The 27,890-nt window shown below is 45.5% G+C and overlaps 2 protein-coding genes across 2 annotated transcripts; one reads left to right on the top strand and one right to left on the bottom strand.

The window, feature by feature from the left end:
• The first annotated feature begins 27 nt into the window (after positions 1 to 27).
• On the top strand, positions 28 to 10,390 carry GUSB (glucuronidase beta). The gene is made up of 12 exons (XM_039562960.1): positions 28 to 286; positions 1,856 to 2,044; positions 2,444 to 2,625; positions 3,071 to 3,213; positions 3,356 to 3,543; positions 4,266 to 4,418; positions 4,980 to 5,158; positions 5,536 to 5,682; positions 6,694 to 6,778; positions 8,244 to 8,420; positions 8,919 to 9,054; positions 10,187 to 10,390. The coding sequence occupies exons 1-12, from the start codon at positions 59 to 61 to the stop codon at positions 10,342 to 10,344; spliced, it is 1,965 nt and encodes a 654-aa protein (XP_039418894.1). The 5' UTR covers positions 28 to 58; the 3' UTR covers positions 10,345 to 10,390.
• Positions 7,650 to 27,469, bottom strand: VKORC1L1 (vitamin K epoxide reductase complex subunit 1 like 1). The gene is made up of 3 exons (XM_039562965.1): positions 27,236 to 27,469; positions 17,256 to 17,365; positions 7,650 to 16,589 (listed from the first exon to the last, which is right to left on the bottom strand). Exons 1-3 carry the CDS (start codon positions 27,427 to 27,429, stop codon positions 16,363 to 16,365), a joined length of 531 nt encoding a protein of 176 aa, XP_039418899.1. The 5' UTR covers positions 27,430 to 27,469; the 3' UTR covers positions 7,650 to 16,362.
• Positions 27,470 to 27,890: the final 421 nt, after the last annotated feature.

Below are 27,890 nucleotides of genomic sequence, written 5' to 3'. Positions count from 1 at the left end.
CCCCTCAGCCGCGGCCCCGGCCCCTCCCCGCCCTCAGCGGGCCCTGCCCACAGCCAAGATGGCGGTGGCGGCGTGTGGGGGTCGCGGGGCCGGGCTGTGCCCGCTGCTGCTGCCGCTGCTGTTCCTCCCGGGGCTGGCGGCGGGTCCCGCCGGGATGCTGCAGCCCCGGGACACCCCATCCCGCGAGCGCAGGGAGCTCGGCGGCCTCTGGAGCTTCCGCGCCGATCTGTCTCCGGGCAGGGACGCCGGCTTCGCGCAGCGCTGGTACCGGCGGCCGCTCCGGCAGGTAGCGGGGAGCGGGGCGGGCGCTGCCCATCGCCGGGCACAGGGTGCGCTTTTCCCCCTCCGAACCGGGCTCCGGCCCGCTGCGGGGGCACCGCTCCTTTCTTCCTCTCTCCCTGCCTCCCTTCCCCACCGGGCTGGCGGGGCCGCTGCCCTTTGCCCCATGGTGATGGCTGTGCCCAGGTTATTCTTGAGGCAGTTCCTAATTAGCAGCTCCTGATGATCCCCCTGATGATCCCGCCGGTGCTGCTCCAAAGGCAGACAGCGTTTGAGTGAACCCCATTCACCTCCAGGTGCTGCCGGAGCCTTGCACAGCGGGGAGCTTCCAGCAGCACAGAATCAGCAAAAACGTGCCTGGAAAAGGCACTGGGAACTGTTTATTCCAAAGTTTCAGAGTGCTGGCTGACAAGTTTTGGTGTGACTGAGAGCTGCCTGGAAATTAGCTACATTACCTGAGAGAAAAGAGTTATGAATTTTATGTGTAAAATGGATAAGTCGTTCATTATTTCTATTTTTAGCCTTTTGGCCGATTTTGTTGCTGAACTGTGGAAGGAGAGAAGAGCTGAAGGTCACTGTGCTGCTGGAAGTTTTGCCAAAGGAGAGAAATCCTGAAATACCAAAGGGAAACTTAGATGAGTGTGCTCAACCTGCTTTAGACCTCAGAGAATCTCCCTGAAGGGTACCCAGCTCCTGGCCAGCCTAGGCAAGGGTTGTCCTGCATCAAATACTAGAAAATCCTTTTCCCAATCCAAGGATTTCCCCACTAGGATCTTGTGACGAGGGCACTGAGCTCTCTGCAGTGCCAGTGCTGAGTCAGCCATGCACATGATACCCACCCTGGGTGCCCAGACCTTCCTCATTCTGTTTCCTGAGGCTTCCTCAGGAAAGGAGAAGCTGCAGAACTCCTTTGTGCAACATCCCGAGTGCAGAAAGTGCTGAAAATGAGCAGCTCTGTTTGGCAACAGCATCTGGATTCCTCAATATTCAATGTCCTGTGACACTACCTCCCTCTAATCTTTATATTGGAATAAGCAACTGAATGGATTCTGTTGTAATCCCAAGGAATTTCTTGCTTTCAGGTGGTGAGAAAGGCTGAACTCATCCTAAACAGTCTCCACAGGGAGAAAAATATCCTAAAGTATCCATTCCTGCCCAAAATATCCACTACTGTTGCTACCCTTTTACTACAGCTCTTAGCAAACAGCACCACAAACCCCACATTGCTCAGGAGAAAATTCCCAGCTGAAACAACAACCTGGGCTTGGGGTTTTTTCCCCTCACTTCTCTGATTCCATGATGCCAGAGCCGTTAATGAAAGCATTTCATTGCACAGCAGGAGAGGAAAAGAAAGGAGCAGCTCCCTCCTGTAGGAGCAGGCAGGTTCCTGTGCCTGGTGCTAATTAGGGCTTGTATAGGAGCTTTGGGAGATGCCACCAGTTTTTAAACAGCTTTTCCCACGTATTTCCCCTTGGCAAAGGGATTGTAAAGCTGTCACTGGAAGGGGACACCTCCAGCAGTAAAAATCTTCTTTTTAAACGCTCTGTTCCTTCCTTTTCCATGCAACTCCTGCCAGAGTGGCCCTGTGATTGACATGCCAGTGCCTGCCAGCTTCAACGACATCACCCAGGACCCCAGCCTGGAGAATTACATCGGCTGGGTGTGGTACGAGAAGGAGGTGCTGCTCCCCCTGCGCTGGCTGCAGGGTGATCCCGCCCCCAGGGTGGTGCTGCGCTTTGGAAGTGCCCATTACTACTCCATCGTGGTAGGTGCCTGGGGGGGATTGGCCCCGTGCTTCCAAAATTAGGCTGGACTAAAGTCAGTTTTATGGTTTGTTCAGCAAATGCGTCCCTGCCTCGATTTTGCAGCTCTTTGCTGTTTTCTTAACCTGTTTTCCCCCAGCAAGAATGAATTCCAATTTCTCTTCTCTGATCCTGCAATTTCGGGATTAGTAACTGAACATTTCCCGATTAATGGATCTGCCCCAAACTGTGTCCCTCTGTGACACTTTATGTGAGCCAGACCTAGCTCCCAGCAAAGGGAGATCCCTCAAAGACCCTTCGAGGATCAAGAGCCCGGGTGTTCCTTGTAACTGGGCTTCCCTTCTCTGTGCTCTGCTCGCCACAAATCCCAATAAACCATTTTTTGGGGTCTTTCCTTGCAGTGGGTGAATGGGGTGCAGGTGGTGGAGCACGAAGGGGGGCACCTGCCCTTTGAGGCTGACATCAGCAGCGTGGTGCAGGGCAGCCCAGGAACCCTCTGCCGCATCACTGTCGCTCTCAACAACACCCTGACCCCCCACACGCTGCCCCCAGGCTCCATCCAGTACATGACTGACAAAACAAGGTGAGCTGCTGGGTGTTTTACTGCTGGGCTGATCCCAGGGGTGGGAGAGGAGTTTATTCAGCTGCTGGTTCATAAAACTCTTCATGGGGTCGACTTTATGGTGAAAAGAGCAACGAGGAGTTTAAGCTTTGGTGTGGTGAGGAATTGCATCTGTTCTGTGCACAGGGAGCTCAGGTTGGATGATCTGTCAAGTTGAATGAAGGGCAGGTTTGAGGAACTTGGATTCAGCTGGAAGCTGCAAGCACCAGCTCTCCTGAAGGATCAAAATCTTGGGGCATCAGATGTTTGTCAGCTGCAGAACCCTTCAGTGTAGCAGCTGAGATACAGATCCAGCCTGTTGTAAAGACTATTTTACATGATTATTTTGCACTGCCAGCATCCACATGCTGCCTTCAGCTGTGCAATGAAGTGTAATGCAGCCATTTCTCCTGTCTCACTCACTCAGGTACCCCAAGAACTATTTTGTGCAGAACATCAGGTTTGATTTCTTTAATTATGCCGGAATCCACCGCCCAGTTGTGCTTTACACCACTCCTGCTGCCTACATAGATGACATCACTGTGACAACCACTTCATCAGACAGTGTTGGTAGGTCCAGAGCAATTACAGCAGCTCCCTCAGACTCCAGATGGAGGTGACAAGGGGGGAAAAATCCTGCACAAGTTTGATTGAGTTTGTTTTCTAGTGGCTTTTTCTTGAGCCTGATTGTCTTTGGTTTCCTCTGGGCCAGCCATGGTGCAGTATCAGGTGTCAGTGGTTGGCAGCACAGCCAATTCCTTGTCGCTGAGTTTGCGTGACCAAGAGGGGAAAGTGGTTGCTACAGGTGATGGCCCAGTGGGAGAGCTCAAAGTCCTCAACCCAAACCTCTGGTGGCCCTACCTGATGCACGAGAACCCTGGATACCTGTACTCCTTAGAGGTAAAGTGGCATTTCCTCCTCTGTGGGTGTGTGTTTAATAGGGTTAAGGCACTGCCATATGGCCCATCCTCTGTCCTCTCCTCTCACGGGTCCTGTGCGTGTGACCAGAGTGGCACCGCTAATTAGGCAGTAATCAAATCAAGCTTTGGCAGCTTCCTGGCTGCTGAACTGAAGGGTCTGGGAGAGAGAAGGGCATTCCTGGAGTGTGCTCTGAGGTGCTGGCCCTTCACACTGTCCAGTCCATCCCCTCTGAGGAGATGATGAGTTCAACAGCTGGAGCCTGGGAGATTCTTTGAGAGTTAAGGATCAGTAGCGATGTTCAGGTGGAGGAATCGGGGAGGATGAGCTGCTCGGAGTTTCCAGGGGCTCAGGTTCACACCTGGGGGCAGGTGATATGTCAGTCATTGCCTGGCATCAAGGTGCAGGGCACAGAAATGGCCTGTGGTGATGCCATGGGGAAAAGACACTGAAACTCCTGGGATGAGCAAGTGCCAAAAGGGTCATGCAGGGGCCCATTCTTTATCCTTCAACTTCCACAGCTTGGATTTCTATTTTTTGTTTAGTCATACCTGTCTCCCTGCCGAGCAGCAGCAGTGAGGGACAGGCTGTGCGCTGAGGCAGGGCTAGGAAGGGGATGTGGGGCCAAAATCTCCCTCACAGATAGGGGAGGGAGCACTGGGCATCCTCATGAGGATCCCTTCCATTCCTCCCTGGACATGCAGGTGAAGATGCAGGCACAGGTGGGTGAGGCGCTGCTGGAGGACGTGTACACGCTCCCGGTCGGCATCCGCACCGTCCACGTCACCAGCACCCAGTTCCTCATCAATGGCAGGCCCTTCTACTTCCATGGGGTCAACAAGCACGAGGATGCAGATGTAAGTGTGGCACCCATGGCAGGGACACCCAGTGACACCTCAGCTCACACTGCTGAGGTGGCACCTGCACTGCCTCCCCTCCCCTCTCCAAGGGGTTGTTCCTCACACTCTCCTCCCAGGCTAAGCGCTAAGGGGACACCATGCCCAGTGCTGCCATGGTCCTGACATCCCTCAGGGTACATGGGTGTGCTGGTGGAGACACTGAAGCATCTCCCAGCCACAGCTTCCAGCCAGACATGCTGACAGTCAGTCTGCTGTGAGGGTGGGGTGGCCCTGGCACAGGTCACCCAAAGAAGCTGTGGCTGCCCCATCCCTGGAAGTGCCCAAGGCCAGGTTGGACGGGGCTTGGAGCAACCTGGGACTGTGGAAGGTGTCCTTGCCCACGCCAGGGGGTGGAATGAGATGAGCTTTAAGGTCCCCTCCAACCCAAACCCCTCTGACTGTGACAGTGGCTGTTGGGTTCCCCACCCTGGGCAGCACCGGCCTCAGGCAGCTCCGGGGCTTGGGCTGGATCAAGCAGGGAAGCCGTGTTCACAAAGGGTGATTCCTCTCTCCCCCCAGATCCGTGGCAAAGGCCTTGACTGGCCCCTGATTGTAAAGGACTTCAACTTGCTGCGCTGGCTGGGGGCCAACTCATTCCGCACCAGCCACTACCCCTACGCCGAGGAGATCATGGACCTGTGTGATGCCTACGGCATCGTGGTCATCGACGAGAGCCCGGGGGTGGGCATCAAACTGCTGTAAGAACTGCCCAGCACACCCTGCCCCTCGCTCATCTGCTCCTCTCTGAGCTGTTTCCAAGTGTCCCATTACCCTTTTTACACTTTTGTCCCCAGAGTGTCCCACCCGTTGTCCCGATAATGAGAGTACTTTGCTCTGTTTGGAAATCTCCCAGTTGCGCCACCAGTGCCTTGTGATGTTGGGCAACCAGAGGGCATTTTGCCACATGGCTCCATTAACGAGCCCAAACCACGGCCCTGAACTGTGCAGCAAACTTTGGGGAAATAGGGCAGAAGCCATCTTCAGCATCAAGGCTCTGCTCTGCCCAGAGGCTGAGTTTGCACAGGGCAAGGCAGATGGGATGGATTTTACACCCTCACCTCCTTCTGTCTTCCAGTGAGAGCTTTGGGAACAAGTCCCTGCAGCATCACCTGGCTGTGATGGAGGAGCTGATCCGCAGGGATAAGAACAGGCCCTCAGTGGTGATGTGGTCAGTGGCCAATGAGCCGGCGTCGGAGCTGCCCCCAGCCGCTCACTATTTCAAGTAAGGGCATCTGCTCGTCATCTCGTGGCACATGATTCCTCTTCTTCCTTTGGGATGGCACAGAGAAGTAATAAAGGGGGGGAAGGCATTTTTTGGGAACCCTGGCACTGTACCTGCAGATGCAAACTGAAATGTAACTCCTGCATGTGTCGAACTGATGCTCAGAACTGCTCAACTGTCTCAGACCTGTTGGTTTTGAACACTAAGACTCCACAAAATCACCAGGAGTCCACTTGGTTTGAGCAGCTCTTCTTGAGCTAAGCAAAATCAGACCTGGTGGGAACAGGATATTCCTTGTTACCACTGGAAGATGAGTGCTGAATCCTTTGAGAATCACAGCAAAGCTGTAAAATAACTGGCCTTTCATTCTGAAGACAAGGTTCTGCAGTTAAAGCTGCTTATTTGTTCTGTGGCTCCTCACTTCAAAGCTACTGCTTTGAGTCCCTGCAGACCTCTTGGTTTTGTTTCTCAAGAGATTTAAGCTTTGGATAGCCCAGAGGCAGCTCTGTAACGGGCAGCAGGCTGTCCCTGGGAGCTGTAGGTGCATTGACAACTGTGAAGTTTCATTCTTCAGAATGTTCCAGCACCCTCCTGTAATGTCAAGAGCTTGACTCTCCCATTCTGTCCCATCTCTCTCACTCAGGGCTTCCTCAAAACCATCCAACCTCTGCCTGCTGTGCCACAGGGCCTCAGGAATGCATCCCAGGAGTTGTTCAGAAACTTCCTATTGTCCCTTTCACAGTTTTGTCCTCAAACTCAGCTGTCCCTTCAACGTCTAAGCTGCTGGCACCACCAACAAACGGATGTGCCTGTGCTTGGTGTGCTTCCACTCTGCTCTTTTATCAGGTGGCATAGCAACCGCTTGGTGACAGATACTCTCTTTAATTCAAACACTGTCTGCTAAATCAAAATCAGCTCTGTCTGGGGGGGTGGAAGGATAGAGAGCCTGGGGAGAGGGGGCTGTGCTTCTCCATGCTGTTGTTGAACTCTTGCTTTACTGTTTGCAAACAGGACAGTGATAGCTCACACTAAAGCTCTCGACCCCTCCAGACCAGTCACCTTTGTGACAGATGCTAATTACGCTCTTGATCATGGTGTAAGTTTGCTTTATTTTCTAGCTTTTTGTTTTTTAAAACTCATACATTAAATTTCCTCCTCTTGTCACTTGTTTTATATTCCTTTCCCTGCACCTCCCTAAATTTAATGGAGATATTTAGCAGGGAAAGACAAAAGAAAAGTTACATTTTTGTTTCTAGTAAAAATCACCTTATCCTGTAGTTGTAGTCCAGCTGAAAAAACAAAAAGGGTCTATAAGAGAGAACAATTCTTTGTGTGCAGGATTATGCCCCTGGATTCCATTAATATTGCCATGCTTTGTTATGCCATTGATTGTGTTTACTAATGCTCAGAATTTTCACTTGCAATTAAGCCAAAGCTTAAACCTCTTTAAAATGCTCACAACCCTTGTGGAAGTCTAAAGGAAGGAAGCTTTGCTTTAATTCCTGCCTTAAACTGCTGTAGATCTTCTTTGGCAGATGTCTGTTTGTGTCCAATAATCTAAAAGCTCCTCCAGCTCCATAATTAAAAGCCTTAGAGCTGTCTAAATAACCAAAAGGCACTTTCCTTGGATTTCTGGGCCTTTCATAGCCTGGACCAAGGATTTTTAACACCTGTATTTGTTTCCAGGGTAGATCCTGGGCACTACTGTACAATAATCACTTCTAGGAGGTGAGTTGGTGCTACCACACATCCCTGCTCCAGGTTATACTTTGGCTTTCTTCTAAACTGTCCTCTAATTAGCAGGAATGGCTGCAACTCTTGAGGTTTTTCCTCCCCCAAAACCTCTGATGGCCTTAAATTTGAAGGAGCCCAGCAGGAATCTGCTTTTGGATACCCCATTCCCACTCTGCCCAACTCGAGCAGCACAGGCAAACCAACCCAAAGAACAGATGTCTCATACACTGATGTGATATTAGAACTTTTTTTTTTTCTTTTTATTACAAAACATGTTAAGAGAACATTGAACAAGTTACATACAACATCACTTTATCTTGAGGGGGCTTTGTGCCCTTTTATCACACTGTCCATGTGGTAGAAATGGCAAATAACTTGCAGAATGCTTTAGTCTTAGTATTGCACCATTGATGCACAAAATTTAGTTGCTAGTCAAAATATTTGACCACTCACTTGATAATCACATTCCAATACTCAAAAAAAAAAAAAAAAAGTACATCTAAATGTACCAGCAAGCCAGAGACATCTTGGAAACAAAAAAACTTCTAACAAACCTGAGAATGAAATGTGTTGATCTTGTCTAACTCTTTGCTGTGACTTCCTAATCTGTAAGGAAAATGCCAACTTAATGTTGTTAGCTTATTAAATTTATCCTGCTTTTTTTTTTCTGGGGAAGATATGATGTTTGGAGGGTCTGAGTGATGGGGGAAACACTTCATTCTACGTGTAATAAACCTGGATTCCATTAAATGAACCCAAAGGAGGATTTAAGTTTGCAAGAGAAGGTTGAAGTCTATGCCAAAACACTCTCACCTTGTGTCCTGCAGGCTCCCTACGTGGATGTGATTTGTGTGAACAGCTACTTCTCCTGGTATCACGACCCAGGCCACCTGGAAGTGATTCCACTCCAACTCACAGCCCAGTTTGAGAACTGGTATAAAACCTACCAAAAACCCATTATCCAGAGTGAATATGGAGCAGACTCAGTGCCTGGACTTCATAGCGTGAGTGTTGTGGTGTTCCCCAAATGGAAAAAGCTCTTAGAGGGCAACAAAATTTAACTGAGAGAGGGTGGCACCACTGGGCCTGGCTTTGTTGTGAGATGCTTCAGCTGGGAGTGTCCAAAAGGCTCCAGGATTGTGACCCTGCTCCACCAAAATCAGTGAACTTTGCCTACCTAAAGAGGACTCCAAAATCTGTCCTTTGGCAGTGGTAGGAGATGCTTCAATGAAAGCAAACCCTGGAGAATGGATGTTTGTGGTGCTGTCCCGTGCAGGAGGGGGAGGCACTCCTGTCCCTTTGTGGCAAAGGCCACCACAGGAATTCCCCCTGGGAATACCTGGAATTTTGTGTTTGCTAATTGTCACAACAGCCACTGTTAATGCAGCAGCAATCAGAAGACCAAGCAACCAGAGAGTTTCTCTTCAGGAATAGTTTCTCAGTAAGTGGGAATGCCTTTGCTGGGATTAACTGTCCCCTCATCCTGTTGTCCCTGGCTGTAGGATCCCCCCCTGATGTTCACTGAGGAGTACCAGAAGGCCATGCTCAGGGAGTACCACGCAGTGTTTGACAAGAAGAGGAAGGAGTACGTGATTGGGGAGCTCATCTGGAATTTTGCTGATTTCATGACCAGTCAAGGTAAGCTTTTTTTTATATTCTACACAACTCTCCATCCTCCCTGGGAGTTTAGTGGTTTATGCCACACAAATATTGTGCTGGAGGGTAGGATAAAAGGCCCTCTGTTTACCAGGACAGAGCACAGCTGGTTTTGTCACAAAATCCAGCATGACCAGAGCCAAGAGAGAAGGTCCTGTCTGTACTGAGTTCATCCTTTTCTCCTGCCTGTCCCACCTCAGAGATGCTCCCAGGAACATGAGACAATGCACAAGGGAAACTTGTGAGAGACCCAGATTGCCACCCTCAATTCAGAGCTTCAGTCAGTGGTTAGGGACATCTCACTTGCTTCTTGTGTCACCTACAACTGCCCTGGGAACAGAGCACCTTAAATAACCTAAATTAACTTGGTAGAGGAGCAGATGCCACACTGGCACACAGCTGTCTTACCATGACACTCCACCCATTATTAATAGCTAAGTGCAGTCACAAAGGAAGGGAAATTCCTTAATTTACAGTGCAGTCACACAGAAATTCAACAATCCCAACTCAGATCTGGGAAGGAACCTGTTCTGTTTGTGCCACCTGCAGTGAGTTGGGGTGGTGAGCAGTGTTAGGAAGCAACACCACTAAAATACTCTGCAGAGCACCAGGACAGGTATTAGAAAGCTCAGTGATGGCAGTGGTCAGAAAAGCAGCATCAGCTTCAAACAGGACTGAGAAAATGTAGACAAGGTTACACACAGATGCAGTTCCAGTCTCTCTACTTGTTTCAATCCTTTTTTCTACTCTCCTATGAAAATTAAAACAGGCAGGAAAAGGATCTAGACACGACAAAGGACAGTAAATAGTCATCACCATTTCCTCCATCCAATCTGAAGGTGGAGCCAATCTATTGTAGATACAGTACTGATCAATGGGCACACCCCAGTTAAGTGTCACAGCTCACCAACTGTAAATACAAGGAATTGCAGCTGGATTGCTCTGTCACATCCATGAATCCTGCCAAGGCTCCCTGTTGTACCTGACTGTGTGGAAAGAAAGTGCATAGGTCTCTCCCACCTGGCCTGATTTAGTGCCTACATTGTAACAGCTCAGAGCAGGGCCTGAAAGAGCTCATTTTATGTATTTGCTTTATTTTATAACCTCTCTGCAGGGACCACACGAGTTTTGGGGAACAAGAAAGGAATCTTCACCCGCCAACGCCAGCCCAAAGCAGCTGCATTTGTTCTTAGAGACAGATACTGGAAGATTGCAAATGAATCAAGCTGTCTTCCTCCTGTAATAACATCACATTCCCTCTTTCTAAAATGAAAACAAGGATTATGTTGAACTTGTTATTAAATTTCTGTTTAAATAAGTTTTATGCCTGACTCAAGTCTTGCAAGTCCAATGCGATTTCTAGTCCACCTGAAGAAGTTACTGTGATGCAAAGCAGATCAGAAACTTTTGTTCCCTCTGCTCAGCCATGTCTGTAGGCTTCCTGTTTCCAGGTAGGAAAACAAATACTCACTTTCAAGGAGCTGAAGTTAAGAGATCCTGACTGAGGTATCTGTTTATGGCAAAAAAATTACAAATATTACATGATACAAATCAATACTGAACTTAAAAATCTAAGTTACTCTAAATGAACATCACATCCCACTAATGCAGATGAGGTTTTCCAGTTAAACTCCCCTAACAGTTAACACTACTGAGATCCCAGCAAACTGTGCACAGGATTGCAGAGGAGCACAGTTTGTGCAGCTGCTCTGGCCTGACAGGATGGGTGTGTGAGAAATCCTGAGCATTCCCAGCAGGCAGGAAGGGCATGAACCACCCAACATACTCCAACACACAGTTTGGAATTCCTATTCCAGCAGCAAGGTGGGATATGTTAGAGAGGGAGGGACTACATCAACTCAGCTTTAAATCTATTTATTTTACAGTACCAAAACTGCCACTATTAGACATGAACTGTGCCTAACAGTGCCACTGTCAGAGCCCTTCCAGCGTGGAAGGGCTTCCTTCATATTAAATGTCACCACAGGAAGAGCAGCCCAGAGGGAAATTCTGCTCTGAACCTTTCAGAGAGTGGCCTGAAGCCCTCTGGGGTAGGGCCAGGTGTAGATTCAGGTGCTGCTTCAGTGATGTCCCTTTAGGGCTGCACACCAGCATCAGGCCAGGCTAAAAAACAGGCTTTAGACTGTCAGGGATCACACCACCACATAGAAAAACTCAGAATATTTAGTCTGCAAACTTGCCAGTGATGTCCCAAAAGCAGCCATCTCGAGGAGCAGAGCAACAAAATCAGAGGCTGCCCAATGCATTTGGCAAGTTAAAATCATGGAGTTTGATTACTGCAATTCACAAATTCTGGGTGAAACTGTTGCCATGACTCCCTGTTGTGCAGCTGGCTCTGGTGTGAGTGTCTCAGGGAAGTGACCAAAATCTGACCATATAAAGAAAATATTTGCTTTTCTGTTGTGTGGTGGCCAAATTCTGTTCCCTTTAGAGGTGGTAGACCAAGGAACCAACACCACCTTCCACCCTGCCCCAGCAAAATAAGGACACAGATGTTCACTGCAGACTCCACAACAATTTTTCTTGTCTTTTGAAGGGAAAAGAAAGAACACACTACAGAATTCCTCACACTGTGCTAGGCCTAGATTTTCTCTAGAACTAAACCCCCAGAATATAAAACTCTATGCACAGTTAAAAGACACTTGTTCAAACACACCATGGTGTAAACAATTACCATATTTAAGCCCACTAGCAGTGTTTGAAAGTCATTTCAACTTCTCCATCTCTAGACATCATCCTTTAAAAACTCATTTTCTTCCCCAAATTCAACAGACCTGACCAAAACGCAGATGAGGATTTGACATTGTTCACTCCTTACAAACCAGGGCTCAGCTCAGCCCCCCAAAATCTGAGCACACATTGGAGGGTTAATTCCTGCTTGTTCTCAACAGCTCAGTGCAATCACAAACCCAACCCTGCACAGCAGCTCCCTCCCCAAATCCAGGGACACATCCAGCAGTTCCCAGGTATTTTGTGGTCTGTGGGACTGGCTTTGAGTGGCCCCACAGACCCAATAAAGCAGAAAGTGATAAAAATCACAATGCTGGGGGATCTTTTTTGCTTAAAGAACTGTAAACAGTGAAAGCCTCAAGTCAATGCTGCTCAGCCTTTACACACAACGCTCAGCCAGACACAAAGCTGCAGGAATTCTACTGGGAAAACTGGGACCTGGGGGGGATCAAGTGCTTTAACTGTTCTACTGCTAAGCACACACAATGTCTTGGGGAAAAAAACCACACGACTTAGTACGATTTCTAGAAACAGAATTACAGTACTGACATTAAAAACAGTTTCTAAGGCTCAGACTGAGTCCAAAAAGGCCTCTGGTTGGGTTCATTCAAGCTCTTATGTTTGGACTGCATGAATGCAGCATAAGAATGATTGCAGCAAGACATCCACAGGTAATTCCTACATTTATTTTTGTTGTTTTGTTTTGTTTTTTATACCAAAAAAGTTATGTGCAACAAATAGAATTCGTACATATTTACATGTTTTTTTTACCTGTTAGCAAAATTGTATCCTAAACCTCCAATAGAGAATCTCTCAGCCTGTATTGAGAAAAGGAGCATCTGCCCAATGACTGCATTTTAAATGGGTGTTTGGAGTTTAAAGCACTGGGAATAAATAGTTGATGGAACATACTATACAGAACAAACACCTAATATTTAGGCCATGCTTAATACAGTTGTATGGTAACAGAATACTTCATCTTTTCTAGACCAGTTTAAACAACATTGGCAGAACCAAAGCCAGCCAATCTCTGACTTTAGCCCACATAAATTAGGAGCAGAGTGCTGCCTGAAGCACCTCACCAACCTCCTGGAACAACTGAGAGACTCTGTACAGCAGCAGATAAATGCAAACTACAGCATTCAGAAACCTCCTCACCAGAGATTTGTTATCACTTCAGATCTCGAAGGTGGTCAGGAATGTTTTACAGGAAGAAACTTCCAAGAATATTCATTTCCTCCATGAGACTCAAATGCTTTGTTGGCCTTAAAGAGTAGCAAGTACCTTACAGTAAGAGGATTTCAGGAATGTTTAATTCCTAAGCAGGTTTTGGGATGAGGGTTTTTTTGCCTTTCCAGTCCGCCCCTCGCCATGGAACTTCCAACTCAGAATATTCTGTGATCCCAAGGGAATTCTGGGATTCTGAGAGAGCCAAAGAGGGACAGGAAGAGCCCAAATTCAGAACCACTGTTTGGATACTGTGAATTTTATCCCCTCCATTCTAGTGAGTGTTGAAACCCCAAGGAGGATCTCTGTAACACCCCCCTGTCCACTGCCAGCCCAAGTACCATTTACCTGCCTTTACCCAAACCCATCCTTGAGAATTTTTAGGATTTGCCTTTGGATTTGTAAGGGTGAAACCAGGATCAAGCACACATTTGCCACCACGTTTTGGCTGGGATAGGCAGGGGGGCACAGCTGCACTCCTGATTTACATCACAACCCATTTTACTGGAAGAAAGATGCTGTTTCTATCATTGGGAGCAACAAGGAAAGAGTCCAAAGAACTGGAAGCAGAAAGGTCCAAATTTCTCCTGCTAAGATTATTCTGCCCTTTATTCAGGCCAACTGCATTTCTGAAGCACAAGAGAGAAATAGAAGAAATCAGGGCCATTTCTAGCAAATCACTTCCAGTAAAAAGTAACTGCAAGGAAAGCACACGAGACAAGAGAGTTTGCAATTAAGGATCAGATTTGCAAGTTCGTGCACAAGTGTAGCTGCAAATTCTCCCAGAGCCCGAGCTCCAGCTCCATTTGATCCCTACGTGCACACAAACAAGGACTGCAGACACCACTGCTGAAAATCTGGCCCTAAACATTTTTACTAAAACTGAATGAACAGACTATGCCCACACAAACAAGCACAAGACACAGTGAAGTTAAGTCAACACCAATACTTTCAGCTGATGGGGCTTTTTTTCCTCTTTTTTTCCCAAAAATTGGACCAAGTACTCACGGATTAGACTTGTCTCCATGGCTGCTTGCTCTGAGATAGGAGCAACTTTCAGGCAGCACATGTTCACCTCTTCCTCAGATGAAAAAAAAGATGCCTTTAGTGTAGATCACAGGAATGCATCAAAATAAAATCTATACAACACATTAAACACTGATACTGCCTCAAGGCTTGGGAGAGAACAAAGCCAAGCCTTGAGGGACCAATTCAACGTCATTCATTCCCCTTGATATCAAAGCAGAAGGCATTTGAGAGACAGAACTAAACAGCAAGACAAGCTTTAACTATACTCTTGTCAATACAAAACTCATTTAATGAATTGTTGGCTAAAACTGTCAGACGAGGGACAAATCATTTAGTGTTACATGCAACAGATGTTACTCATACCACAGAACTCTATACAGAAAAGCAGTTTCCACCTACATCCTTGGTACAAACCAGAGAATTGCTTCAGTAGTAATTGAAATATTGTTTTTGTGAATTCAATCTCAAAACTTGCTTTGCTCTACGGAAACACTGCTCGTTTCACAGTCGAGTTTCTCCTTAGTGTTTAAAATCCACTTACAATGGAAGTGTCTCTCTGACATTCATGTTTGAGAAAGAAAATGCTAAAAGTAGTTAAATTAGTTCTTTAAATAAATGGGTATGCAGTTGGAATTCTTCATATTTCGAACTGACAAGGGCAAGAAGCAGCACAGCACCAATTACAGAAAGTAGCTGAACCCACACATCTCAGTGTCACACAGTCTGAAACACAAGTATTTCATTTTCCAAATCACATCGACCTTTTAAATTAAACTGAAAACAATACTGCTACCACTCCTCAGTCTAAAAACTAAAACCAGATCTCTTAATACTCTTCTATCCCCAGCAAGTTTGCTGGGAATTTTGTTTGTTCATTTTTAAAGCAAGGACACTTCTGCCTGCCAAGTTCAACACAAAGTATTTGGTTTAAGATTTGAAGACAGAAGGCACTTTTAACATTCAGCCTTAGAATACTGAGTGCAGAAACAACGTGTACAATTTTGTTCCTTTTGTTTAAATCTGCAATTTAATTTCCCCCCCCCCCCCATTAGTTCTTAGAAAGAGCAATGATAGCACTATATCACATTTCATTTTCAGGAGCACATTGACTTACTTATCCCATTAAACAGGTTGCCCTTCCAAGAGATCTTATGTGTGTGTGTCAGGCCTAAAGTTCATTTCCCAATATAGCACAAACCAAAGATCCTGACCAAGATCAATTAAGGAACTGCTTTTTCAGTGCACTGCTTGGTTATCCTGCTCACTCAGTGGTTTCCACTGCAAATTGCAATTACTGCAGCATTCATAGAACATCAAACATTAGTAACACTGGCTGGCTGACCACAGCTTAAAATGAAACAGCTCTGCATGGAAATGGAGTCCTTTCAAAGAACACTTAATACACCAACCCCCAACCTGCAAATCAGCTTTTCATTGACCACATGAAGCTATTTTCGTTCTGTACAGAAATTAATGAGGTTGTCGTTTAATCAACATACTTCAGGTTTCAGCTTTAATTCCATTTTTGTTACTGGAGACAAAAAAAAAAAAAAAAAAAAAGGAAAAAAAAACCAAGAAAAAATGGAACCAACCCCAAGCATCATTCTTGTGAAAGCACAACAGTGAGAGCAGCAACTCCATGTTCTTTAGAGGTCACTTCTTCCCTCGTTTCAGTCGACTCCGAGCTGAACCCTCTGACAGCTCCTAACCAAACCCATGGGACAGTGAGTTCTCCAGGGATGAAACCAAGAGTTCTAATTTTATTTACAGCATAAGTCCTAGTCAAATCTAAGTCCATCAGCTAAAAAAAAAGAAAAAAGAAAAAAAAGAAAAAAAGAAAAAAAAAATACACATACTGTAAACATGGCAACATTAAATATGGTGATGCTAGTCTAGAGTATTTCATTTCATGATCACATCTTGTTATACCTGAATTTATATACAGGATATTTTATAGCAAGTGTTACCCACTTCACAAGTGGAAGGGGAAGAGAGAGAGAGAGAGTCTAGGTTTTGCTGTGGCTAAAACTCCTTCAAAGTAAAGTTAAAGCTTGTCTTTGATTGTTATAGAGCTTTCTTTCATAACCACATTTAAACTGAAGATTAGCACAGAGAAATTATCTGGGGGCCCCTTGAAATTTATAATTCAAAATTTCCGTTATGATTCTCGGGGGGGGTGGGGGGGAGGTGGAAGTGTCTGATATGGAGAATAAAAAAATTACTGCAAAATAAACTTAATGGAAGTTGGGTCTTCAGACTGTCAGTCAAAAGTTCCAACAGGGGTTATTCCTGTTTGGGTTGGAGTTGCCTCTTCCAGGCCTCGTTCAAATAAACTAGTCGTTTGTAGTTGATGATAAAGAGAATGAAGTTCAGCAAATATGTGAGCACGCAGACAATGCAAAATTCCTTCAGCACGAAGTACAGAATGTATGCCAAGTACAGTGACCCTACTACAGACACTATGGAGGATGTCATGAGGATTAGAGCTGCTACTGCACTTGCTGTCATACCTGCAACAAGAGAGAGAAAGTTACTCATGCCTCTCCACACAGAGCAAAACTGAATTCAAACTCAGCCACTCAGCAACAGTTACACAGAACTCTGTTTAAAACACCACAGTTGAGAAGTGGATATTTGGAGGGGAGCATCTAAGGCTCTGTCCGACAGCCCTGTGATAAGGAGTGTGTGTAGTATGAACCATCCTCATATTCCTGAGTTATAGGAAAATTATTGGTCAAGTTATTTCTGTCGAGATTAACAACTTTATAGCAAACCAGAGAGTTACCAATAAATAGATATACATTACATTTCATGCACTTTTTTGCCTGCTCTCTCCATTACTCCTGCAAAACCTGCTCATTCCATTTTTATTCCCTCTCTTTTCCACCATGCAATCCAATGCCAAATATACTGGAGTGAAAATACCAGCACAGAAACTGTCTTCACACTTGAAATATTAATAGCATATCAGGAGAAAATGCAATTATTCTTGATATCAGTTGGGTTTTTAAGCCCTTTGGACTCATGTATCATTAGAGTGGTGCTAAAAAAACCCAAGATATAAAATTGGAAGCATTTATCTGCTTTCTTGCAGATTGTGCAATGCATATTGCTCTCCTCCTTCATCACCACAGCCCTGCTTTATACTTTAGGCTCTGAAGTGAAAGAATACTTACCAAGTAGCATTTGTAGTATATAAAACACGAGGCCAAAAACACTGTTTGACTGATTTATTGCACTGTCCTTTCCAAAGATGGAACCCAAGAGACCGAATCCTCGACCCCATCTGTAAAACAGGGAAACTCATTAACTCTTATTTGGGCACCTATTGTTTTACACAAGATTTTCAGTTCAGAGCTGCTGGGAAAAGCAAAGGACACGCATCCTGCCATGAGCTGTGTGGAATTCTGGAAAACCAAGCAGCTTGCAACAGGGGGAGCACTGGGCACAGCTTTATCCCACACCTTGCTGAATAAAGCTGTTTGACGCACCAAGAACTACCGAGTTCACACAGCTGCAATTTCACTGAACAGCACCTCTGCTTCCCAGGGCTGTAGTTTGGAGCTGTTTTGTCAAATAAACACCTCCTTCCCCCACTGACAGCTTTAGCAGCTCTCTGCATCACAGTAAATTGGACACAAGGTCACTACAAAGCCAAGGGAAGATGGTACAAGTGGTAAGGATTTGTTCCAGCTCTGCCAGAGCTCACCTCGCTGGATCAGAGCAGGAGAATCAGGACATAAATTTGTATCTCAGCTGCTCCTCAGTCTAACAGCTCAGGAGGAACCCAAATCTGTCAAGCACACAAGCTGAGGATGGCACCATCACAAGATCCCCAGCCCTCGTTTGTTGGAGCTCTTGCACACTGTGACACTTTGAACCAACACCTGAATCCACCACAAAGTGACTTTCAACTTTCTAGTGATAAGGCAGAAAGCAGCACAAGCCCTACAAAACTGCTGCTGGAGGAAGGAGGATGAAAGATTAAATTAGCAAATGTATTTGTGCCAGAAACCATTAATTCGATGCCCCAAGGCAGATCATGCCATTATTTGTAAAAGCAAAGTGACGACCCTATTTATTAGTGTTACTTGAAAAGATGAAGTTATTTTACTACTCCAGTTAACAGGTAATTTAACTCACAAGAGCACATTGGAATATCTGCCAGCAGATTTTTGGAGCACCAAGCCAAGCACCACACAATTGCTTCACATTAACCAGGTTAACTGAGCAAGGTAAAAAGTGCCATTCCTCATTCTGCTGCAGCAGAAAACTCCAAGGAAAATGCAGTTTTCAGGAAGTTTCTTGTCCTAGAGGCAGTGGCCCTGCTGGACCAAGATACTGCTCAGGTTTGTCCCTGCACGTGGCAGGAAGGTTGCTGATGTAACTCACTACACCTGGGACCTGCCACCACCACATCACAAAGCAGTCTTCTCACAGAAAGAGGTACTGCAATAAGGACAATTTAATATCATCTCCAAAATACTTTCTAGTCTCACAGCCATCTGTGCTAAACGCATTTAAACTCATAATTTTAATTGCAGACTAAGTCTGAATTCACTATTAATACTCTTGTGCTCTTCTCCCCAAGAAACCCAGCAGGTCCCAATTCCTAGAAAGCAGATTTACTGTATAAACAGTCAAAAATTAAACATACTTTCAGCTAGTTTGGTCTCAAATCTTTTAAAAGTGGAACTTCTGTGACAAAATTAAGCTTCAAGGCAGCACAGACAGTGCTTTTCCAAGGGACAGAGTCTCAGCATCCCAGAGCTGCCAGACATGGAGTTGCAGGGAAGAGCAGTGCAGAACTGCCTGGCTCCCTGCTCTCATCCCAGGACAACTCTGAGGCTATGGGATTACAAAGAATTACAAAGAATCTCAGTTATGACAAATTTTCCTCCCACACCTTGAATGCTATCTGGATTTTAAGTGAGAACTGTTAATTTTTTAGCCTTCCTTTGATAAGATGGTCACAGCACATGCAACAATTGTCTTGTGCTGTCCAATTTGCAAAGGCCAAATTAAAGAGCCACACAGATATATTAAAGGAATTATCATTTTTACATTTAATAGTCTATATTTATTTTTCTGTATTACTACATTTACAGATGCTTCAGCTTGCCATCCACAGGTTCAGTTTCTTGTTCTGGTCTCCAAGTGAGAATTCTTTGCAGGGTGACATTAAAGTGATTTGAACACACTCAGGCTTTCCTGCACAACCCAAACTGTGCAAAGGTTCAGCATCATCCTAACTCCAAATAACTGCGGGATGCTGAATCCCTCCCCTGTGTGAGTGCTCTCACCTCTGATGCTCAGCACATCCTGTGGTGTCTGAGAGCAAACTCGAGCTTAAAATATCAGAAATTTCCTTTTACAGAAGCTGACCCTGCAGTTATTCTGCAAGAGAATAAAATGTTGCTGGTGGAAGGATAACGAGTTCCAGCCCTTCCTGAGAGTCAGAGTCCCGGAGTGATCTGTGCAGAGCTGCAAGGTCAGAGCACAGGGAAAGCTTTTTCCACATGCAAGAGTTCATTAAGTGTCTTGTTGGCCTTGTAGCAGCTTTGAGGACATCAAGTATTAAATTTCAGCCCATGCAGTCCAGGTCTAATCTCACATCTTATTCCACACACTTGGAGACAGCTAAGCAGCTTGGGGTTTAACATGGAGCACTTTTCCCCAGCCTTATAAGGTTTGGAGTGGGAGCAAGTGTTCTGCATCAAACTGAAAAGCAAAGTATTTAAACTTGATATATTTACTTTGTATACTCCCTTTCCCATCTCATTTCCCTACTGAAAAGTCTAAATCGTGTCCTAATTTTATTAAGGTTGTAAAACCCACAATGAACCAGGAACTTTTGCAAGTGGAGGAAGGATAAACAGTGAGTAGATAATGTGCCTTTTCACACCCAACTCAGGTGTGAATTGCCTGATTTATGAGAACTTTGAAAGTCTAAAATAATATGGCAAACAAATAGCAAGAATAAAGTCCTAACAGCACGATAAGCTTCAAAAAATAAACACAGAAGTCTTTCATGTAATCTGCCTTTTACAAAAAAACCTAATTTACAAGAAGTGTTATTAACTCGCATCAATTTTTTTTTGGATACAGAATGCTAAACAAAACGACCTGCAGTAATTACAGAGCTGCTTGCACAGCAAGATAAAAGCACAGCCCAATTTCACCAAGTTTTTCCTGGTACTGACTGGTGGCTCCCATCCCTGAGGATCAGGAGTTCCGCGCTGAGATCCAGGTCGAAGTCACTCGAGGTGACTCAGAGCACTCTGACAAACACATGAGCCAAACCCACTTTCACCACACCCAAGTTTCACTCCTATTAAAAAATAAAAAGCAATCTGAACTAACTACAAGGAACAGACCTTTAAGACATCTTTGTAACTTAATTTCCCTCCCTATCTGCATGTACAACTCTGAATGTTCTTTAAAAAGTTAAATAATGATTCAAGAAATAAAGTGTTTCATCTACTTTCCCAACATCTAAAATGGAGCACTACAGTGATTTTCAGTCCAATGTGCACTATCTTATTTTAAGTTATTATCCACCCTCTAAACAATGCCCCTTTTGGTTTGAGGTACTTCTCAAAGCTCAGCACTGTTGCATTTTTAGAAGTTTAAAGCAGTATTTGTGTGCAATTGCTACTTCTTAACAGGAAGAATAAAAGAACTGAGGTCACTGTAATCCACAAGTGACAGACCTCCAATAAAATCTTACACTTTTAAATAATTTAAAACTCTTTTGCACAATTATGAACATCCTCTGTGTTCCAGAGCAGCATATTAGGGGACACACTTGAAACATTTTAGCATAATTTAGCAGAGAAAATGCTAAAAGGGAACCCAAGAACCTCATTTAGTCCCCCAGCATCTCAAGTATTTTAGAAGACAAGCAAACAACCTTCCAGTTTAACAAGTTAAAAGCTATGAGTTATCAGCATTGGCTCAAAAAGCAGCAGAATTCCAAGCCTGCCAAACACACCAAGTCAAACAAACAAAACAAAACGTGTCTATTTAGCCAGGAGCTGGATTAGGGTCCCATGCAGTCCCGGTAAGAAATGCTGGAGTGTTTTTGTAGCCAAGCCCCAGCTCTGACAGTTACCTGCAGATGTTTTAAACAGTTTTGCCATAGACATCATTCCCCGAGATGCTTTCCTTGGCCTCCCACTAAGGATCAGCTTAAACTTCTGAACTGGGGTTTCACCTGCACCAACACTTGGCAGCCACCCCTGAAGCCTTCCAGGATGGACCAGATGCTTTGTGAGCACTTTTGACCTCAACAACCACCCCTGGTGATGACCAGAACCACATCCCCTCAATTTCACCTGGTAACCCCCTTAGTTTTTATGCCCAGAACTGAACTAACCCCTGGAAATTCATTTGAACATGGAAAGAACTGTACTGGATGAGGGCAGGCCCAGCAGCAGATGCCTTGAACAAAGCACACAATTCCCAGGTCACATTCCAGTGTCCTTAAGGAATGTTAGAAAATTCAATCAAATCCTTCAGGGAACCAGATTATTCGAAGGCATGTCTGATCCAACATCTCTGCATTTGTGCAGCAGCAGCTTTGCCAACACAATTCTCTCTCTCAGGTGTTGGGTTTGGTGCAATGAAAAGGGCAAACAATTTTAAAAATTCTGTACTCAGAAAACTGCAAGAAAAGAACTCAAGTTAGGGGGTTTTTTTGGGTAGCAGGAGGTTACTAAAAGCCTCTCATTTCAGGATTATTTATCATCCCATGAGCATTATTTTGTTATCAACAGCAAGAACCCCTTACCACTTTGTAACCCCAAGGAAACAATAAATCTGATTTTCTAAAAAGAAAAAAAAGGCTTCACTTGACAAGTGATGGGCACATTTCCTTAAGCACCACTGGACTCCTGAGATAAGTTCTGGACCAGAGTGAAAGTTCTCAGAGGGGAGCAGAGCTCACACCCTGCTTTCAGTGAAAAGCTCATATAAAGGTCAAAGGATCTGGAGCATGTTAAGAAACTTTGGTTGCAACTTCTTTCCAGCTTCACTAGAGGATTTTGGATTAAACCTAATTGATGGTTTCAAGGCCATTCAAACAGTTTTAATAAATGAAATAAAAGCCTTCAATTAGAAGCCACAAGAAAGAAGATTAAAAATTGCCATTTGTAAATCTGCCAGGAGTGCTCCAAAATGTTGATACACTTAATTTCACGTTGAAATCTATCAGCAGTATTTAGCATAACCAAATGAGATTTTGTTCTATATATCCTCCAGCTCTACTTCAGAAACAGTCTGTGAAAAATCTGTGTCTAGATCAGCAAAATCTTAAGCAGACAGTGGATAATTATTTCATAGCAGCATTTACAGAGGTACTGGCTATTCAAGCTACAAGCCAACAGCACTGATTCCTTCTACATAATCTTTTCTATTAAGCTACCATAAAGGAAGCCCAAGTTTGAATTAAAGGCACTTTGTTAAATTTACTTTGCACCAGGCAAAAGAATTCTTAGCCCTATTGCGAATTCCAGACAAGCTGGAAATTATATATATATGAAAAGCAAAAATAAACATGTTTGTGTGAGCACTGTAAGGATGGAAAATAAGATTCCCATAGCAAGGGCACTGCTGTGTATTGTAAAAGATGTGCCTCAGTCACTAAGGGTTGTAGCAGTATTAAATCATCCAATTTCTACTAGAAAGATGGGGAAAAAAACCCCACTTGAGTTATCAGCTTCTGCCGCTTTAAGAGCAACTTTAAAACTCAAAGCTGGTTTCTACCAGCATTCCTGAAACACCTTCCCTCTGCTGCACATGGAATAAGCTCTGAATCCTCCCTGCCCACACCCTAAGCCTCTGCTCCCTGCCTCCCCATGCTGTGCCAGTCCTGGCTCCTGTTTGCACAGTGCCAGCCCAGCTGGGGACAAGGGACAGAGAACCTTGGCTCCCAGGGCAGGGTTTCCCTTCAGCAGAGGAGTGACTGTGGGTCTCCCTCCCTTCCCCTGTGGCGCTGAATTTGTCTCCTCCAATTTCTCCCTGCCCAATTCCAAACCAGAGATCTTCCAAGCTTCCCTCAGACAGCAAACCCAGTGAATCCAGAATCACTGAAGAAGCCCTGTTACACCTCCTAACACCTTGTATCAGTCACTAACACTGGCAGCTGAAAACCTCAAACATACCTGAATATTTATCTGCAGGTACAGCAATAAAAAAAATCCTGGGATATCAGGAATTTATTATTATTAATATAAATGATGACTGCTACATAGTGTTCTTCACCTGGAATTAAGCAAACTTGACAGACAAGTTTACAGAACTGCTCCACAACAGAGCTCAGTGGGAACCTGGTTAAACATCAGGTTAGGGAGGTCTGGGAAGTTTTCTCCATGTGCCATTTCCTTGGACAATGGGGTTGTTCTTGTCAACTTGATAAAGATGCACCAGAACAGTTCTAGCAAGGTGTGCTCTGTGAAAAACCAGCACGGGGCAGTTTTATCCGCAGTTCTTAGAGCAATTCACACCCACTCTGCAGAGGAATGAGCTCTACACCAGCACAATCTCCACAGCTCTGACGGCAAAGCAAGCAAACAGAACACGAGAGGTGTAAATTCACTGTTTAAAGTGATTTCTGAATGTGAGCAGAACCACACAATAATGCTACACCTGTCACAGGCCACCCTTTCAGACCTGCCCACAACACACACCAAATGTAACAGGCATTTTCAGGAACTACCAGGTGAGTATTTTGGTGCATCCACTAGAAAACACAAGGTGGACAGGCAGCTTGGTCTTGAGGAAGGTGTCCCTGCCCATGGCACGGGAGCTGGAACAAGATGAACTTGAAGGTCCCTCCCAACCCAAACCATTCTGTCACATCAGACTTCTTCAGAACTTTTCAGAGTGCCTCAAACACAAGACACCAATCCAAGACCTTGCCCACGAGCATAAAGTTCACAACAGGGAATTCCTAAAATATCAATTCCATCCAGATTCTCAAAATGCTATTTTGACTCTAGAACTACTTCAACAATCAGCTAAAGATCAATACTGACTATTGCCAAACCTCTTCACTGACGCAGCTGCAAATATTGCTACAGATACACACGACACGTGCCCTTTGCTCGTCTGTGCTGCTGTCTTGAGGCTCTGTCACAGTGGGTACAGCATTAATTAATGCATGCCAGGCTACAAAACCTCCTTCAAAACCACTAATTTGCCCTGCAGGAACCTCCAATTCACCAAGACAGAAAGCAGAAATGTATTAGAAGACCCCAAAAGCTCTCAGAGCATGCAAAAGACCAAAGCCAAAGGCTCTGGGTCTCTGCATTACTACTTAAAGGTCACATTTTATTTCAAGCTGTAGCATGACCTGTATGACTTGAAATGTGTTTTATTACTTTAATTCCCTCTGTGAAACTACAGCAAGACCAAAAATATTTTTCAGGAACTGCTATTAGTCTGTTTCATTATAAATAAAGCCATTCTTGCCACTTAATTATTCTCAAATATAAACAGCAATTAATTTCAAATAAATGCAGCCACTGCCAAAGGAAATGTTAGGTATTGCCCTAACACCTGCCCTTATTAGCCACTCCTTAACAGTTTTTATTTTTAAACTATTTCATGAACTTTCTCCTTGATAAAAACTTGAAATATGCTGACCATTCATGTTTTGGGTAAGGGATACTGGGAAGGTATCTCTCCAACATAATCTTCTGCATGAGTCAGGCTCTGATAGGAGACTTTCTGTGCTCCTCCCTCTGCATGCTGGCAGTCTTTACATTTCTGTTCTTCTTTTTGTGCCAATCCCAGATCTGGCTTAAAAGCAAGACTTGGAAATACCAACAGCTGGTGAAAAAAACTCCGCCCAAAATACCAGAAAGTCAGCTCAGGAAGGAATAAATGGATTTATTCTAATTATTCTATGCATTTAAAATTAATCCTACCAGCATTAAGTGCTTTTTAAAGTTCAGCCCACTCTTGGAGTCAAAACTCAAGATGTGAAGATTGTAACATTCCAATTCCATCAGCAAATCCAGCTTAAATAAAAAGTCACACAATCCAATGAACCATCTAAAAGCCAAGGTAGAAACAGAAGTTTCTCACCCAGTTAACTCTGCAGAGTTAACTGTAATAATTAGCTAATCAATTAATTTCTGATTGTCAGTGTGACAGCTTAATGAGCAAAGAAAAGTGAAAGTTAAATCTGAAAAAGCTGGAACACAAGATTGAAACTCTACTACCCCAGTGGAATCTAAAGTGTGGTTACAAGTTCCTTTCAGAAATCAAGTTCCTGAGAAACTTTGGAGATGTGGGAACAAAGAACATTCACTTGGAGAAAGTGAGAGAGAATGATGGATGGGGAGCTGTGGCAACATGGAAAATAAGATTAATTTATTTCCAAGTTTAATGCCTTGCCCTCCGGCCTTACTTTTAAAGCAAAACTCCCCCTCTGTGTCCTGCACAGCCTGGAAAGCAAATTCTTCTCCAAATATGGCTTCACTGAACAGAACTTGCACGTTCCTTTTCCACAAACTCCTTTTACCACCTGCTCCAATGATCACGAGCTCTCCTGGCATTTGCAATGCTTCACTCCAGGCATGATTCTCCTAGCAACTGCTGGGAGATTTTAGTGCATTTTATCCCTAACTCTTCACATTATCATATAGAATTCCTACAGTAAAGGATTTCCAGGTCTTACTCAACGTGTCAGCTGCAGCATTGCTAATGAATGCTGCAATTACTGAGCATGATTCCATAATTAGAAATAATTCCAATTATATCTTTAGGTGATTTCCTTCTCCCCAGCCTTCAGTAAACACAGGTCGAAACTGTGACATCAAGTTCCCTGTCACAACAGCAGCATCTGTGCAACATCAAAAAGCTGTTGGAGGACCAATTCTATACAAAACCAGGCTACTCAATACTTAAATCTCTGTTGTTCTCTTTTTACCCCTGTATGTGTAATCAAAGTTAAATTACTCATAAGACTCACATGGTTTAATCTCAATAGTCTAAGCACAATTTAATTTATACCATTTTAATTTATCTGGTGAGTTTATTGAAGTCTCCTCCCTAGTTAGATCCAAACTTTGCATTTCAGGACACTCCCCAACCAGAGATATGAACAAGCACCTTCACAAACTAAAGATGACCTGAGACAGACAGAAAAGCAGAGTTAAAGCCTTCACTCAATCACAATATCAGGTGGCCAGAGATACAGATCTCTGTCACATAATCCCACTTCTATCAGCACAGAAGAGGTTTTAAGAATAAGAGTTCCCTGGATGTTTTGCCTCAACAATTTCACAGCCAGAGTATGGGAACATTCTCTCAAACTGCCTTGTTATGATGATACAGCAAGTACCTCTATAAAAACTGTTACAGCTTTTGCACAGGTTGCAGTGAGAGGGGGAAAAAGTAAATCTCAAGTACTCATTCAGCTGAAGACACTAACATGATAATAACAAAATTCTCCTTAAAAAAAAAAAAATATTCAATACATAGACTTGCTCAATAACCAAATTTATACACTGACTCTCCTAACAGAAATAAGAGCCCTTGGCCTTTAGAAAACAACTGCTAAACTGGCTGGATGTCTGCAAAGTAAGTCAGGATTTGGACTGGGCTTTTGCTGCAGAGGCATCCAAGCCTCCCTTGAATGAAGCACTTCCTCTGTATCACAAAAGCATCTCCTGTGCTGCCAGGAGACATCCCAGTGAAAACGCAATACAAATACTGCAATTAAAACTAACAAAGCACACCACCTGCAACTGGACTTGTTTATGTTATCCATAACCACTACTCACAGCGACAGCACTTCACTCTAAGGAGCCTTTACCACTAAAACGCCTGTCACTCCACCTAATTACCATTGATTACAACACAGCAATTGCGGGTGCCTCACCCTCCAGCCCGCAGTGATCCCGAAAAACCCCGCTCCCACAGCGGCCCTGCAGCGATGGGGCTGCCCCAAACCGGGAGCGCTGACCCCCGCCCCAGACTGCCCCGACCCCTCCGTGCCCCCGCCCGGCCCGCAGCCCCTTCGAGCACCGCCCCGGGCCCCCCCGAGAACCGGAGGCAGCGCTTCCGGCTCCCGTCCCCACCGCTCCCCGCAGCCCTCAGCCCCTTCCCCCCGCGGGGGCGGCGGCGGCTCCCACCCGCGCCTCACCTGGAGGTGATGGCGGCGGAGCAGCGCACCCGCTCGCTGAGGTCGCACAGGGCCTGGTAGTGGCTGTCGCGGCCCTTTTCGCGCTCCAGGTGGCAGGCGTACAGGGAGAGCAGGATGCCGGCGGCGCACACGGCGGACCGCGCCACCCGCTCCCAGCGCGGCACCGACACCCGCAGCAGGACGGGCGCCGCCATCTTGCCCCGTCCCTCCGCCTCAGCCCGCGACGCGCGCCCAGCGCCGGCCCGCCCCGCGCACGCGCACGCTCCCCTCATTGGCCCGCCGCGCACGCGCGCGCGCCCCTCATTGGCCGGGCGGGCGGGCGCGCCGCAGCCCCCTCCCCCCCGCCGTGGCCCCGCCCCCCCGGCCGCTCGCGCCGGACGTGGCGCCTCGCGACAACGTCACGTCAGGCCTGGGCGGGGGAGGGGCGTGGCGTAGCGCCCCCTGGCGGCCGCCGGGAGGCCCGGCAGAGTCCCCTCACGCCCCCGCCCCGGCCTGATTCCAGCCGGAAAATGGGCTTTTCCTCACGTTTTTTTTCCCTCAGATCTGGGACGCGGGAGAAACTGGGCAGTTCCGGAAAATGCGAAAAAAAAAAAAAAAAAGAATCTTAGCGGCTGACCTGAGCCTCGGGGATGATGTGTCACTTCACCGGAGCTAA

Source organism: Corvus cornix, chromosome 19 (genome assembly GCF_000738735.6).
Source record: "Corvus cornix cornix isolate S_Up_H32 chromosome 19, ASM73873v5, whole genome shotgun sequence".
NCBI lineage: Eukaryota > Metazoa > Chordata > Aves > Passeriformes > Corvidae > Corvus > Corvus cornix.
Note: the sequence above shows the minus strand (reverse complement) of the source record. Positions and strands in the feature narration are given on the sequence as shown.

What these genes read in the sequence shown, in the direction of transcription:
- VKORC1L1 (XM_039562965.1), bottom strand. Translation starts at nt 27,429, where the DNA reads ATGGCGGCGCCCGTCCTGCTGCGGGTGTCGGTGCCGCGCTGGGAGCGG. An exon ending in TCCGCCGCCATCACCTCCAG is followed by an intron (nt 17,366 to 27,235) that starts GTGAGGCGCGGG and finishes CCTGTTTTACAG; the next exon opens with ATGGGGTCGAGGATTCGGTC. An exon ending in TATACTACAAATGCTACTTG is followed by an intron (nt 16,590 to 17,255) that starts GTAAGTATTCTT and finishes CTCTTGTTGCAG; the next exon opens with GTATGACAGCAAGTGCAGTA.
- GUSB (XM_039562960.1), top strand. Translation starts at nt 59, where the DNA reads ATGGCGGTGGCGGCGTGTGGGGGTCGCGGGGCCGGGCTGTGCCCGCTG. An exon ending in ACAAGCACGAGGATGCAGAT is followed by an intron (nt 4,419 to 4,979) that starts GTAAGTGTGGCA and finishes CTCTCCCCCCAG; the next exon opens with ATCCGTGGCAAAGGCCTTGA. An exon ending in GGGGTGGGCATCAAACTGCT is followed by an intron (nt 5,159 to 5,535) that starts GTAAGAACTGCC and finishes TCTGTCTTCCAG; the next exon opens with TGAGAGCTTTGGGAACAAGT.